The sequence below is a fragment of the Cottoperca gobio genome, chromosome 15 (genome assembly GCF_900634415.1).
Source record: "Cottoperca gobio chromosome 15, fCotGob3.1, whole genome shotgun sequence".
Taxonomy (NCBI): domain Eukaryota; kingdom Metazoa; phylum Chordata; class Actinopteri; order Perciformes; family Bovichtidae; genus Cottoperca; species Cottoperca gobio.
In genome coordinates, this window is record NC_041369.1 from 17593917 (window position 1) to 17609006 (window position 15090).

At 39.4% G+C, this 15090-nt stretch overlaps 1 protein-coding gene across 1 annotated transcript in view; it reads left to right on the plus strand.

Annotated features, from left to right (window-relative positions):
- The window catches only part of rgs7a (regulator of G protein signaling 7a), a 50438-nt gene that overhangs the window by 20890 nt on the left and 14458 nt on the right, over window positions 1-15090 (plus strand). The window contains exons 3-4 of the mRNA XM_029450331.1: window positions 6244-6340; window positions 10718-10768. Of these exons, the coding sequence (XP_029306191.1) occupies window positions 6244-6340; window positions 10718-10768 (148 nt within the window). The remainder of the gene's footprint in view (window positions 1-6243; window positions 6341-10717; window positions 10769-15090) is intronic.

Below are 15090 nucleotides of genomic sequence, written 5' to 3' on the forward strand. Positions count from 1 at the left end.
GTGTGTGTTGAGTGTTGTGTGTTTTAAAAATGATTCTGCTGATATTTAATTGGTTGGTTGTTGTCATGGTGTGGGGGTTGGATTTGAAGTGTGATATCTGAAGTGCATATTTGAATTAAAGATTGACAGATTCAGCTTCATTTGCATGTTGTCTTTCAATTTTGGGTTTAAAACATTTCGCTTTTGTTACACAGGTTATATTAAGGATTTGCAATATTTTCACAATAATAAATGAATACACTCAATCATCATATAGATTTCCCATCACTGCTGTAAAGACTTAACCTCGTGCAGTGCGTGCATACACAGTATTAACGTAATCCATAGCAAATATGCATTGTGGTAATTTGGTTCTTTTTTATTGATCTCTAGTTTGATGTTGGCCTGAATAACATAGCATAATAGCCTATGGATGCCTTTAAGTGATTAAAATGTTATACTTCAGCAAAACGTCGGATTGATTTATCTCACACTTCCGTGATATAGATTTCTTTCACTTTAATAATAGATGTGATTGTTGTGTTGAGTTATCCAACGGCTGATTTACATCGCTAGAGATGTTTTGTTACTGCTGTACTGTAAGTAATTGATTTACAAAAAAAGGCTTGTGATGAATATAAAAGCTCTAACATGCCCATGCAAAGTGCTCTTGTCTAACAAAGGCCATTACGGTACGAATGCCTTTGGTCAGCATATTGCTTGTGTGTTTGGTCGTAAATGAGCAGCTGACCTCTACATTCTTGAGTTCACTTCACTTCCCTTAAAGGAGATCTGTGAGTGATAATCTAATTTAGGCTGTATGAAAAAGATGTTTGAGATCATCAAGTGTTGAGATTTCTCCTCTTTACTTAAAACTAGGTCACGACTGGTGAGGAACAGCATCACTTGAATGTGTCACCATTGTATACAGATACATTAGGTAAGGGCTTCACAGTTAGGGAACCTAATACCAGACACAATAATAATATCTCATAATATGTAACCATACCAAAACTGCACTGGAAGTCTTGAAGAATGAAGAACATTGTGTTTCTGTATTTGCTCCTTTTGCAAACGCACCGACCTGTCTATGAGATATTTGTGACTCGTTTGTGGTAAAATAGCACTTAACTTTACTTTAATGCAGCTGTAAATGTAAACCGTTTGAGTGCTTTTGTTACCATAGTATTGATCCTGTTAAAAGTAACCGACCTTGAAATTGGTATGCATGTTGTATTTTTTAGGTAAACCACTGCTGGTTTTTGAGGCAAACAAAATGTGGAATATTATCTGTCAGCCTCCACCACAGGTTCAGCCTCAGTCATGGAGCCAAGCACTTCATCTCAGAAGGAAATGAGATCAAGCAACTGCAAAGACCGTTTTATCTAGTCGAGCTGTCATGCTTATATAGCCACCGGTTCTATTCAGACTGCTCTCACAACGCCTAAAGGCAGCCACACTTGAACTGGGTTGCTCAACTAGTTTGATGCAGCGCTTTTTAAAATATAATAATCCCCACCTTCTGGGTTCATAAGCTTTTATAATATGCGTCCTTGTGTGTGTGTGTGTGTGTGTGTGTGTGTATATATCTTTGAATTCTGTCAGACTATATATGCACTGCTTGCAATGTGACTATTAATCACTGTGTGGTCTGTGTGCTGTGTCATGATAGGAATATATATATGTGTGTGTGTGTGTGTGCATGTTTGTGTGATACAGATTTGTTCTCTTCATGTAGACACACTTGTCCTCAGATAACACTGTCAAGGTAATACCATTCTCCCCAGAACGTAACATTCACCCATCGCAGCACAACGAGAACAAGAGAGAGAGAGAGAGAGAGGGGAAGAGGTTTACGTCTGCACAGACAGACAGAAACGGGAATGAACTCTGGATGAGTTTACAATTGAATGACGGTACAAGCCGCATTTGATAGAACGGGTTAAGAAAAAGCAAATGTAGATTTATTTTAGAAATTGTAATTGAGGATAAGGTCCTCTTTACAGCAAGTCATCTAAACAAGCGCATGCTGCTGAGTTGCATTTTGTTAGCGGGCATCGTGTCCAATTTTCTTTCATTAAAAATGTATCTTGATGGGTCCCTCAGTCTCTAATAAATCATCTTAAGGGATTGAAAATGTACGTCGGTAACTATATCCTAATTAAAGTACTGAGGATGTTTTCTGTCACTTAAATCTAGGTCAACATTAGAGACGGATTAGAGCATCATTTGTTAAGGAAGGAAACGATTTGATGCAACCTGTGCGTTGTGCGGCACAATCAACAAATGATTAGCTCACTTTAAAAGTCAAGATCGTAATAGTTTACAACATGTATTTTAAAGCAGTCTGTTCATATTGCCACTCAACCCTTATACACACAGCAGTAATTGAACACTAAGTAACTAAAAGCTCTTTAAAAACAATTCTCAGAAATTATGTTAATTTTTCCTCTCTTCTTTTTACACGGTACACGCTTTAAAACGCTGAATCTTGTGGACGGTGACGTAAACACAGTTTACTCAATATTTCATCCTTCTCATCATTACCCAGGCAGAAAAACAACCTCCTTTCCCCCTCCCTTCTCTCTCGCCCAGGTAACTAATAAAGGTCACTTCCAAATGAGCTATCTGAGGACACACAATAAAGTTGCCATAATGTCCTCCTAAAAACCTCCACCTTTCTGATGTGCACAACATAGAACCTTTCTATTAACTCATCCTTTTATCATCTTGCTTTTCTTAGAAACACCCCATCAAATAAGGGACTTATGGTGCACTTAACAACGACTAAAAAGAATTCTAACAGGTCTGCATTGATTTACGAACCCAGTTTGAAATGTTTTTTCGCTCCAAATGGTGCTCAGAACATTCTGATTGCACCCTGAGTGCCCTTAGTGATAGTCTTTGAAGTGCTTGGAGCCGTGCGCTGAAGCTCAGAATGTGCTTATATCCAGAGCGTTTGTTAGTCACTATGTACCGAGTCCTGTGCCATCATTATTCAATGATTCACACTATGCAGCCAAAACACTCACTCTTATCTGTTAAGAGGCTGCAGAGACGCAGTCAGACAGCTCTGGGTGGGTGGATGGGTGGGGGACAGAGAGAGAGAGAGAGAGAGAGAGAGAGAGAGAGAAAGAGAGAGACTAGCTTTCTCTCCCGCTCTCTAGAGGGAAACGACTTTTCTCTCTTCACAACATGAGGCACAGAGCATCCTGACTTCAAGAGCTTTAGATCCTGAATATTCACGCTGGTGGCATTTTACCATGTGTAGGCGTTAAGGGTTTGCAGAGATAGGAGAGTGTGTGAGGTATTGATCATTGGTGCTGCTGTCCTTGTTTGCTCTGTATCGCACAGTGCCAGCTAACTCTCAGAGAAAGTGAGAAATAGATACAGAGGGAAGGTTGGCGTTATAAGGCACACTTATTCAACAGGGGATTAATTTAGAGGGATAAAAACAATAAAAGGAGTGATGCATGCAACGCATAAAAGGAGGCTGCATGAATAATATTAATTTGAGTTTTTCTGTGTGTCAATTTCAGGAGCTTCAGCTTTGCAAGCCTGAATGATTATATATAATGATGTATTTAGGTTGTTGTTTTTGATTAGATTTTAGCACTGTTTTGTTCCTTCCTGAAATTAAAAACACATCTTTCTTTTTAGAATCCCACCTTGTCCTCTAACTTTAACGAGTGTTGGTTGAGAAACACCAAGAACAAATCTCACCGTCTTATACTTATAAAACCTATAAACCGTTAAATGTCAACATTTTCTGAATGCAACAGCTTCCATTGTGTTTTGAGCAAATATTATAAGTCTCCTTGAGATTCATCCTTTTTCCTTCAACCTGCCTTGTCTCCATTAATTCAGTCAGTGACTTCAAACATTTCCCAGAATGACTATTAACAAAGTCTATGATTGCAGCAGTGCCCCTTATTAAAATTGAAACCTATCTCTGTGGCTGCAATGCATTGTGGTCCATTAAGACTCCTGCTGGTGAAGACATTGGTATCAGCAGGGAACAATCCAGACATCAGTTATGTGTGAGAATATGAACGATCCACCAATAAAAACAAAATGGAAGCATACATTTGAAGAAGGACAGTCAGAAGCAGTCAGGATTGATTATTCCTCTCTTGATATTTGTGTGAGGAATTTAAGTTGTTTTCAGAGCTCTACTTTTATAGTGCCATAAGCGCCCACATGATTCACATTTGTGAATCTCCAAGGAAACAATTTGTAAAGCCAGATCTACTGAACGGGCTCATGCAGTACATTTTTGTGAGAAAGAGATTAACAGCACATACTGGAATAATCTGAAAATATTTTCTTTAGCTCTCTCAGTATTGCTGGGCCTCCAGCAGCACTTTAGTTACAGTATTTGCCTGTGCTCCAGCATTGTCAATTAGGTTCCAATCCCTAACTGGGATAGTTTTCAGCTCCAGGGTATTTGACTAGCTACAAGCTTTCATTATAACACAATGCTACAGGCATGAACTGCCAAACCCAAGTAGTCACAGTTTTACACATCCAATCCAGCTTTTTGATCAGAAGTGTTTGTCCGATTTGGCTATACAAATACATTTTCACCCACACAAAACCTTCATTTGCACGAAGCAGAACAAATTGTGTTACCTATCCCAGATGAGCTCCACTGATAAGTTGTGTGTGTCATACGAAGATGGAGAGCATAACAAAATGGAAGGGGATGATCCGTGAAGTCAGACCTGTGAGAACAACATAACACTTCAGTGCAGTGCACAGTCAAATGTCACAACATATCGACACCACACACTACGTTACAATTGGTTATATGTTAGGTGTAATCAGATATAAAGGAAAGAAATGTAAGACAAAAATACCATTTTAAACAACAATACACACGCATTGTACAACGCAGCAATAGATAGAATACTTTAGTAATCATACTATTACTACTACTAAATAAACAAACACTCATTGTAATATTTCATAGTGGACAACAAGCTTTATTTTAATTGTTGGTGACATGAGTGTTACATTTGAATCAGTCTTGATCTGTGCTCAACTTTTGACATAAGCAGATGATTAATTGAGAAAATTGAGTTGCAATTAGGGATCCAGCTCTCGATTGTTTCCGCTCTTACTGTATCTCTTCAAAAGAGGTTCCTTTGTTATTTTGAATTGATGTGGTGTTCCCCAGGGATCTATATTGGGTTCCCTGTTGTTTTCACTTTACATATTTTTTTTTTCTGTAAATGGCAATGCAAAATATAGTCAGCTAAATGTTCTTCTAATAAACCTGAGACATCATGCCCATTAATATATTCTTCTTTCATTAGTAATTATATCATCAACTTGTTGAGGTATTTGTCTGTAAATGGCCAACCTTGAAAAAAACTGGAAATACATCATCTCCAATGAATACCTCGTACAGTAGTAAAGACAATCTTTTACAGGTGAAGGGACTATAGCAACACATTTTGTATGTTTGTTCATGTGTGCCTGTTTATGTAACACATATTATTGTGTTGCCAGGCCACTGAACTCTGCAGACATTTTCCATGTGTATATTTTTACACAGAGGGGGGAGTTTGGGGAGCTCTTTTGGCCTCCGATACTACTGACATATCGGGGCCATGCTCTACTCTCTGCTCTGCTCCCTTCTGTGTGTTCTTGGAAACAAGGCTGCCCTGTGTTGCTCTGCCAGGCCCCTGAGACAACTCCCAGTACATTTCTGTTTCAGTGGCGTGTGCGAATGTTTGCATGTTTTCATGTGTGTCCATTCGCCTGTGCATGTCTTTTCTCTGTACAGCTTTTGTTTCAAATGTGTACCTCATCCAATGTTCATGCAAAACATCTGTGTCCGAAATCTCTTCTGAGTCACTTAATGTACTTTTCTTCTCTGCGCCGCAAATTTCATAAGTGCAGCTGTTTCGGGACACAAAAACATATTGTGATGGATCCATTGTGACAAGAAACTTCATTGCTAAACTTCAAATTCAATAGCTGTTGCAGCTTACTGGAGGTTTTATATGACAAATGACACAAATCAGGGAGATTTGTCAAAGGAGACGCAGAAATCTGATGGCAGTGATTGTTAGTCACCAACTTCCTCGTCTTACTCTCTGGAGACATGAACCACACAGGAACCTGTTTGTATCTGTTTACCTCTTTATATCTTGCTCACACACAACCTCTACTTATTGATGCAAATTGATAAAAACTCTACTTTGTTCTCTCTCCCTCCTCCCTCATCTTCTCCCTCACTATCCCTTTGTTTTCCAGATGGAGGAAGTAATAGCACACATGCAAGATGAGAAAAATGGCATCCCCATCCGAACAGTGAAAAGTTTTCTAACCAAGATCCCCAGTGTTTTTTCAGGTAAGGCTTCTGCTCTGTTCTGTTGCGCTCTTCTCCTCTTCCTCTTCTCCACTTGGCTCCCACCCACTAAGTACCCAACTAATACTCCGTTCCGGCCAAACAAAACACTGAAAGTATTTAGAGAGTCATCCGTTTTGCATTTCACACCAGTAGTGCCAGAATGTCAAGAGGATCACATTGGATTTGGATTTTTCGAGCTGTACAACCTAAGAAGAATCCATGCTGGACTCAATGAGATAAACATTCAAAATCTTAGAGGAGTCTGTCATGTACAATTTACTATAAGATAAACTTACAGTATTAAACCTACAGTATCAAATTAAAAGTCTATATCAGCTAATAAAAGTTAGAGCTATACAATGCATTTATAAAAGTCTAGTGAATAATCCAATAATGTTAATAATTAAGTCCCTAAAGATTTTGCAAAAAATATTCTTTATGCATGATTTTGACCAACTAAGGGCCACACTTGTCACAAACAGTGACATGTCCCGGTCCTTTTATTTTATTTTATATATATATACCTTTTGCTGAATAAATACTTCAGGGTCATGAATACAATTTTATTCCCCCCCCCCCCCCCCCCCCGGGATGAATAAAGTTTTTCTGATTCTGATCTTCACTTCCCCATCTTTCATTCTCGACCAAGCAAGACGCCTCCAGGCCATTTGTTCCTGGGAGATTCCAGTAAGTTTTGTAGGTGCGCCCAGATGACTTGAGGGAGGGGGAGCTCCAGTCCCGACTGCAGCTTGAGAGGGGAGATGAGTAGAGCAGCGAAAAATGTACATTCCAACTTAATGTACGCTTCTCACAGTACTGTAGTCTGCATGAAATAATAATTATGTTAAACACAAGTTATTAAATATTGTCCCTTTTGTTGAATAAAAGCTTTGAAATGGGCATTTCTAACATCAATAAAGGGCAATGACCGCTTGGCGCCACTGTCAGTCTGCCACAGCCGCTCTGTAACCACAGATGCTGTTTGCACATAATTCTGCAAGCAATGAAGATGTTACACCAGTTATTTAATAAAGGGCCAATAAAGATACTTTTATTCCATCAATTTAATATTTTAGCATTAAAAGTTTTCATTAATCTGCATTGAAATCATTTCATTAATCTGTACGGAACACAGTTGATGATCTTTCGTACACAGGCGTCATTTCTCCTCACTTTTTATCGTAAACTATTGGTTTCAAAAGACATCAATTAAAGTTTAGACCAACCAATAGATATTCCCCTGGAGAATGAGCTCACAAACATGCTTGTCTGAGTCTTAACAACAGAGGAGTGCTCGCTGACGTGCGCTTAGGGCGAAGATTGTACGGAACATTGTTAGTCTTCTGGCTACGTCAGGGGAACATGACAGATTTGCAACAGATGGCTTGTTATTTGTAGCTCTGTTTTGCACCAACTCTATATAGTACATGCCTACAGTATACCTAACTACAGTACTATACTAACTAGGGGTGTAACTATCCATCGATCTGGATCGATATAACGATTCAGTGATCAACGATCCAATATCATCGGTGCAAAGTAAAAAACATCGATATGTATTACAGTTTCGGCTGCCCTTTAATGTAGACCAGCTATTCTCATACGACAGGAGGTCTATTTTTATTATTTTTTATTAAAAATAATGTTGTTTTTCATCTAAATGTCTGGAAGAGCCCATTAATAAAATTGTCAAATCATATTTAAGTTGTTTTTTGGGAGTTGATGTAAACGTAACTGCGTTATATGGGCATATGATATCGTCACATATCAATCGCAAGACCCTGAATCATCGTATCGTGGCAGTCTTTCTCATATCGGCAAATATCGTATCATCCAAAGAATAGATGTAATATGATATGATATTATTGTAATGAAACTTGTGATCATCTTAATATATTTTGTCAAAAGCATGCAGTTTCCATCACATTGTTCTCCAAGAGTATAATGCTCAGACGTCATGCACTAGTCCCCTGTCAGGTTATAAGGCTGCAACAAAGACACAGTCCCTCTGTAGCTTACCCTCTGTGAACACTGCCACTTCATTTGTGTTCATTGAAGCACTCGGCCAAGCTGTAAGCACAACAGTGGGCTGTTGCTGCAGTGTGTTTCTCCTCTGCACCACTTTTTACAGCCTCAATCTTTATAAAAAAACAAAGTTTTTCCATGTGGCAATTCATTCCCTTGTTGCAGTGACATTACTTGCTTTCATATGACTGTATTGCTGGCAAAAGTAGTGTATCTACATGTGCAAATGTGGCTATTTCTCCATATTTTACTGGCGAGCCAATTTATAAAATAGTATTTTTTCATCTTACATGTTGTAAAATGTCTATGAACTGTAAATGCTTGTATTTTTCAGCCCCATATTTTTAGTATATACAAATAACATTTGCTTGTACTGTTAAGCTTTATAGGTATATGTGTGTGTACGTACAATTTGTCTCCTTTTAGTGTGTTGTCATAGTGTTTTTGTGATATTTTGTTATTCCATAAACTGAACAACAGAACCAGCTTAGAAACAACTCTGCTGCTCTCTCAGTTTGTTTTATGTTAAGTATACCATTTTATATTAGATCCATTTCATTACTTATGTTCAAGCATGCCCTGCCTTCTGAGTTTGAGATGGACTGCTTTTGTTCTCAATCTGTGTACCTAATTGTATTTGGTGATCCACTCATACTCTACTGTGTATCTACTATTGGCCACCTTGTGTTTTCATTACTGTGTGGTTTGCTTTTCTGTCTGTTGTCTGTTTGTATGTTGCCGTACTCATAATTGTAGTTCTATTTTTTTATTTTAATTGTCACTCCTCTGTTGTTGTTTATTGATTGTGATGTATGTTGGGACCCTTCAAAAACAAAATAGTGCATCTCAAGGGGTTTAATTCCAATAAATACATTTGCAAACATATCTTCCTCATGATTTGGGTTCTCCTTTAATTCTTTGTTGCATACTGAGCATCGCTTTATGCAGCTTATACTTTTCTATGTGGGCGTAATTCTACTACTATGATTTAACAACCTCTAAATATTATTGCGATTTTCCTTCATACACCGTTTCTACTTAATATGTTCAAGTATTAATGGTCAGCTGTGCATGTTGCCCTTCGCTGTATGTGTTAGTTTCTGCTGCAGCAATATCTGCCATCGTTGGGCTCATTAATTGTTGAATTTATCGCTTATCAATCTGTTTATATTATTGGTAGCAATGTCATGCTCACACACACACACACACACACGCACACACACACACACACACATGCACACACACACACATGCACAGCCCAATCTCAGACATATTAATCAATTCGGAGAAGAGCCTAGTTAGAGGATTACCTTTCACATCTCATTTAAGCTCTCTCTCTTAGAAAGTGGGTCAACTTTGATAGTGTTAAAATGGGGTTGTATTAATGATGTTAATCTATGGAAAATCTCATTTGGTGATGGGGGCGTCAAAAAGCAATAGGGTGCAGTGAAGACAAAACACTGAAAGATAGCTTGATGGACAGAGAGACAGCCACAGGCACTGACTGTCTCACTGCATGAATTCCCTGACGTCTCCATTTCACACCTTTTTTCTGCCTTCTGTGGCTCTCGTCTCCTCAATATATCTTCACCTGTCAGCATGACAGACAGTAATAATAGTTTGGAAAATATATATTTAGCCAAAGTGCCAAAGTCACATGTAGTGGGGGGGTGTGAAAATGCCCATGGGGCCGAGGATGCTGTTATGTTTTTCTTAGATGTGAAAATGACTCAGTTACATTATCAGACGGAGAAGATACATTTGCAAAATGACATGAATCATACAAAAGTTTGATGTTCAAACAGAAAAAGGGAATATACAAGTCATCTCTTTACTCAAAATAGTTTTTGATGGCTGCATCTGTTTTAAAAATGAATACACGTAAGTATCTTGCCTTATCTTCTGCTCCATTTTACATTTCTGCATTTCTCCTCCCTCCTCTGTTAGACCATATTCTGATCTGTTTACATCTTGGTTCTTGTTTGTTTGTGCGATGTCATGCTTTGACTTAATAAATTAAACAACTGCAACTGCAATGTCTTGGGCTGTGACTGATTTACAATGTACAAATGGATGCTTCATTATGCCATTGTACACCTCTGGTCTTAATGGACTACAGCCAAAGAGAGCTGGCATGGAGAGGGTGTCAGAAAAGAAAGTTGTGTAATGGATGGTCTATTACCCTCCCACATGGTGCAAGGCCAGAGGAATTGGTATGCACTGTGATGATGAGGGGAGGTGGGTAGGGTTGAAAGTGTCATTGTTTTTCCTTCTATTTGCAAAAATGTGTTCCAGCACACTGTGAATATATTAGATATCAGTGATTCATATTTATGTTTTCTCTCATTTCAGGTTCTGAAATTGTACAGTGGATGATCAAGAATCTGGACATCGAAGATCAAGGTAACAGAGCTGATGATATTGATGTAGGACCAAGGTTGAGTTGCAGGGGGTGTGCATAGGCGTGCCACAATTAGCGTCAAAACTCAAACAACTTCAATGAGTCATAACTCAGTTAAATCGGATCACACAGAGATGAAAAACATATTTTTAGATTGAATGTCACCTACACTTTCCGATGATATCATTATATCCATGTGAATCGCGAATAAATGTCCATAAATCATATTAAAAAAGACGCTCCTTATAGCTAACTCCAGAACAAATCATCAAATTTTTAAGCTTTCTTCAATGTCAAAGTAATCCAGTGATAGTTGTCTGAACCTCCATAGAGATGTTTCAAACTGAAACTCGTAATAGTTAATTCCGCATACTTTTACTGGTGCCAGCTTTCCAAAATGTAAACAAATATAGGCTAAGAAATGGAGCTCAAATTCTCTTTATACATCCATGGCTAACTAGCTAACTGACCTTATGGCTACATTATACTTCCTGTTTACATCCCTCAACAGTTTCAGTCACAGACTTTTGAAAACCCCTGCAATAATGCTGTGAGATGTAAAGTATGTTATTCATTAATGCTAATAGTAATCTGAAGACTAAATTGTAGGTTATCATTGTTACAGTTGTAGCTGGTGGTTCTCAGAGCAACATGAGAGGAGAACAAGATCAGAGATTGTACATTTTAGTTTAGATATTTTTGATCATATTCTACTGATTTTTGAGAATTTGGATGAAACAAGTTTTAATTTGAAAAGCAAATGTTTTAAATATTAAGGAAACTAAACTAAGCCTATATGATTATAGAACAAGGTCTCAGCAATTAAGCACTATTTCAGTGAAAGCTCCTAATTTGGTAATTCTTTCAAATAAACTTTGGGTTTTTACCAGACACTGCAATTCTTGTTCTTATTCCTCCTTTTTTCTTTATTATTCTTATTCTTATTTTATTCCTTTGTGATAATGTAGGACTATATTGTCTTGAGGGAGTTGCCACATTATTTGTTGTGCCTCTGATTGAAAAGTTAAACTGTGCTAAATATGAAAAATATGGAAGCTTGCTTGCATTAAAGATGGTGTTGTACAATGTGGGAAAATATGTATTTTGAGTTTTAGGTGTTTGTTTGTGTCTGTACTGTAGGCTAGGTGTGTGTTTACTTGGATATTGGAGTGTTTATGTGTGTGGTTGTGCATTAAAGTGTGTATCTGCTCTAGTGTGTGCCTCCGAATTTATAGTTCAGCCAGTTCATAGTTGTGATACCAAGCTGACTCATCAACTCACAATTCCTTTGTGTGTTGTTTCATTTGTATGCAAAGATCTACCTGTCTTTTTCTGTCTTTTTCAATTGTGCGTTTTTGTGTGAATGCATTCATCCAGGCTTTGTGTATGTGTGGGATTTTAAGGACACTATGATGCAGTTAGATCATGATCAAACACCTTTACAGTGGTTTAGTTGAGATGAACTTTCCAGAGTGGACAGACTGTCCTTATGCTTTTGTTTTTTCTTTTAGGTTGAGAAACTTGTTCAAGTAAAACACAATTTCAGACATCTACATTTTCCCGATAGATTACGTTTTGCCCTATGCCTCAGGCCTCAGACAGCAGTGTGATAAATAATGTCTAACACTCTGTATCTCGGCACCGCTGGTATGCCAAAGCAAACAATAACAAAAAAAAAGATAAACCATCAGCAACAAAAAAGCCTGTCAAATGACAGCCGAACTGAACCAAGGGTGTTCATTTTTGTTGCACTCTTCACTGAGGCCTGGCTATAGCACGTTTGTCATTCCCTCAAGCCAATTTACATTTATAGTGTTACATTGTGTGTAACCTGCAATATTGAAAGTGCTCTTCAATAACAGTATTCCCAATGAAAATGGTCAAAAACTACCATTTTATGACTTGACCAGTCTGAAAACATGACAATCCAGATGTTCTCTGTCCTTTAAGACTTTTTTTGTTGCAAACAGACACAAACAGACACAAAACAAGCTGTCAATTGCCCTGAGGTGATAAACAGAGTGTTGTGCAAAACTACGTGACTTCAGCACAGAACAACTCCTGGCGGGGCTGACAAACAGCAACGTTAAGTGCAATTAATTTGGCTCACAGCATCATAGCAGCATTTTTATGATGTAAAGGCAGATGAGCTTATATCAAAGTTGAATGGGGATTGGGAGTTTTTTTCTAAATAAATGCCACAGATAATATACTGACGCAGTCAAAATGAGCTCATTATCATCCCATTTTGAAATCTCTGTAGACCCCAATCCTATTTTCATTCAATACTGCATTTAGCCGACCTAAATTCTTGCCTCTTAAGTCCTTCTCAAAAGTCTCAGATGTGTTTTGTGACGTTTTAGCAGAAGGTTTCGCTCGTGTACCTCTTTGCCACGGTGCTCTTATTACAATTTAGACCATTACAAATCATTATCATTCATCATATTCCTAAAGCCAATTGGTTTATCTGGCATGGGAGCTATTTGAATTAACTGCTTAAGGCGTTTAGGGTGGCCCAGACTTGATTCATTAGTATGCATTACTGTACAGTTTAGACAGTTCACGAAGGGATTGGAAACATCGAGAAGATAACTGTGAATGAGGAGCCACAGGTTGACATGATCTACACTGTCTGTACCGAGCGCTGCATATAATCCTTCGGTTTTACATCAGGGATCTCATAACTGATCTGCTTTTCTGAAAAATTATAAAGAATTTCTACAAATTGAACCACTTTGAATTGGAAACAGCATGATTTACTCTTTACTCAGTATCGCTGATGCCTCACAAATAAACATTCATAAATGCAATCAGAAATAAAAAAAGACACTCTTTTTACTTTAGATCTTGTATAAGAATGATCAAAAACAGACATGTTCTGCAGTTTCAAAAGTAACCCAGTTAATTGCTGTCTCTACATGTGTGGTTACAGAAAAAAACCCAGAACTGCTAGCAGCTAATGCAGCATGACTCTCCATGGTGCATTCCATCCATCCATCCATCCATCCATCCATCCATCGTCTACCGCTTATCCGGGGTCGGGTCACGGGGGCAGCAGCTCCAGTAAGGAACCCCAAACTTCCCTTCTCCGGGCCACATCCTCCAGCTCCGACTGGGGGATCCCGAGGCGTTCCCAGGCCAGTGAGGAGATATAATCTCTCCACCGAGTCCTGGGTCTTCCCCGGGGTCTCCTCCCAGCTGGACGTGCCTGGAACACCTCCCTAGGTAGGCGCCCAGGTGGCATCCTTACTACGGCTTCTTTCAACGTAAAGGAGCAGCGGCTCTACTCCGAGTCTCTCACGGATGGCTGAGTTTCTCACCCTATCTCTAAGGGAGACGCCAGCCACCCGTCTGAGAAAACCCATTTCGGCCGCTTGTACCCGTGATCTTGTTCTTTCAGTCATGACCCAGCCTTCATGACCATAGGTGAGGGTAGGAACGAAGATCGACCGGTAGATTGACGAAAAGAGAGCTTAGCCAGAAGGCAAAGCTCTCTTTTCGTCACAACGGTGCGGTAAAGCGACTGCAGTACGCTGCTCCGATTCTCCAGCCAATCTCTCACTCCATCGTCCCCTCACTCGCGAACAAGACCCCTAGGTACTTGAACTCCTTTACTTGGGGTAAGTGCTCATTCCCTAGTAGGCAATCCACCTGTTTCCTGCTGAGAGCCATGGCCTCAGATTTTGAGGTGCTGATTCTCATCCCAACTGCTTCACACTCGGCTGCGAACCGATCCAGTGACATAACATAACCCGGAAGGACTCCTTCTTCAGTCGGACGGCATCCCTGACCACCGGGGTCACCACGGTGTTCGAGGGTTACCGCCCCTTGAGGCACCTAAGACCTTGAGACCACAGCTCATCACCGCAGCTTCAGCAATAGAGGCTTTTAACATTGCCCACTCAGGTTCAATGCCCTCAACCTCCACAGGGATGTCTGAAAAGCTCGCCGGAGGTGTGAGTTGAAGATCTCCAGGACAGTGGCTTCCTCCAGACGTTCCCAGTTCACCCGCACTACCCGTTTGGGCTTACCAGGTCTGTCCAGAGTCTTCCCCCACCCATTGATCCAACTCACCACCAGATGGTGATCAGTTGACAGCTCCGCCCCTCTCTTCACCCGAGTGTCCAAAACATGCGGCCTCAGATCAGATGATACGATTACAAAATCGATCATTGACCTTTGGCCTAGGGTGCTCTGGTACCACGTGCACTTATGAGCATCCTTATGTTCGAACATGGTGTTTGTTATGGCCATTCCATGACTAGCACAGAAGTCCAACAACAAACGACCGTTTGGATTTAGATCAGGGAGGCCGTACCTCCCA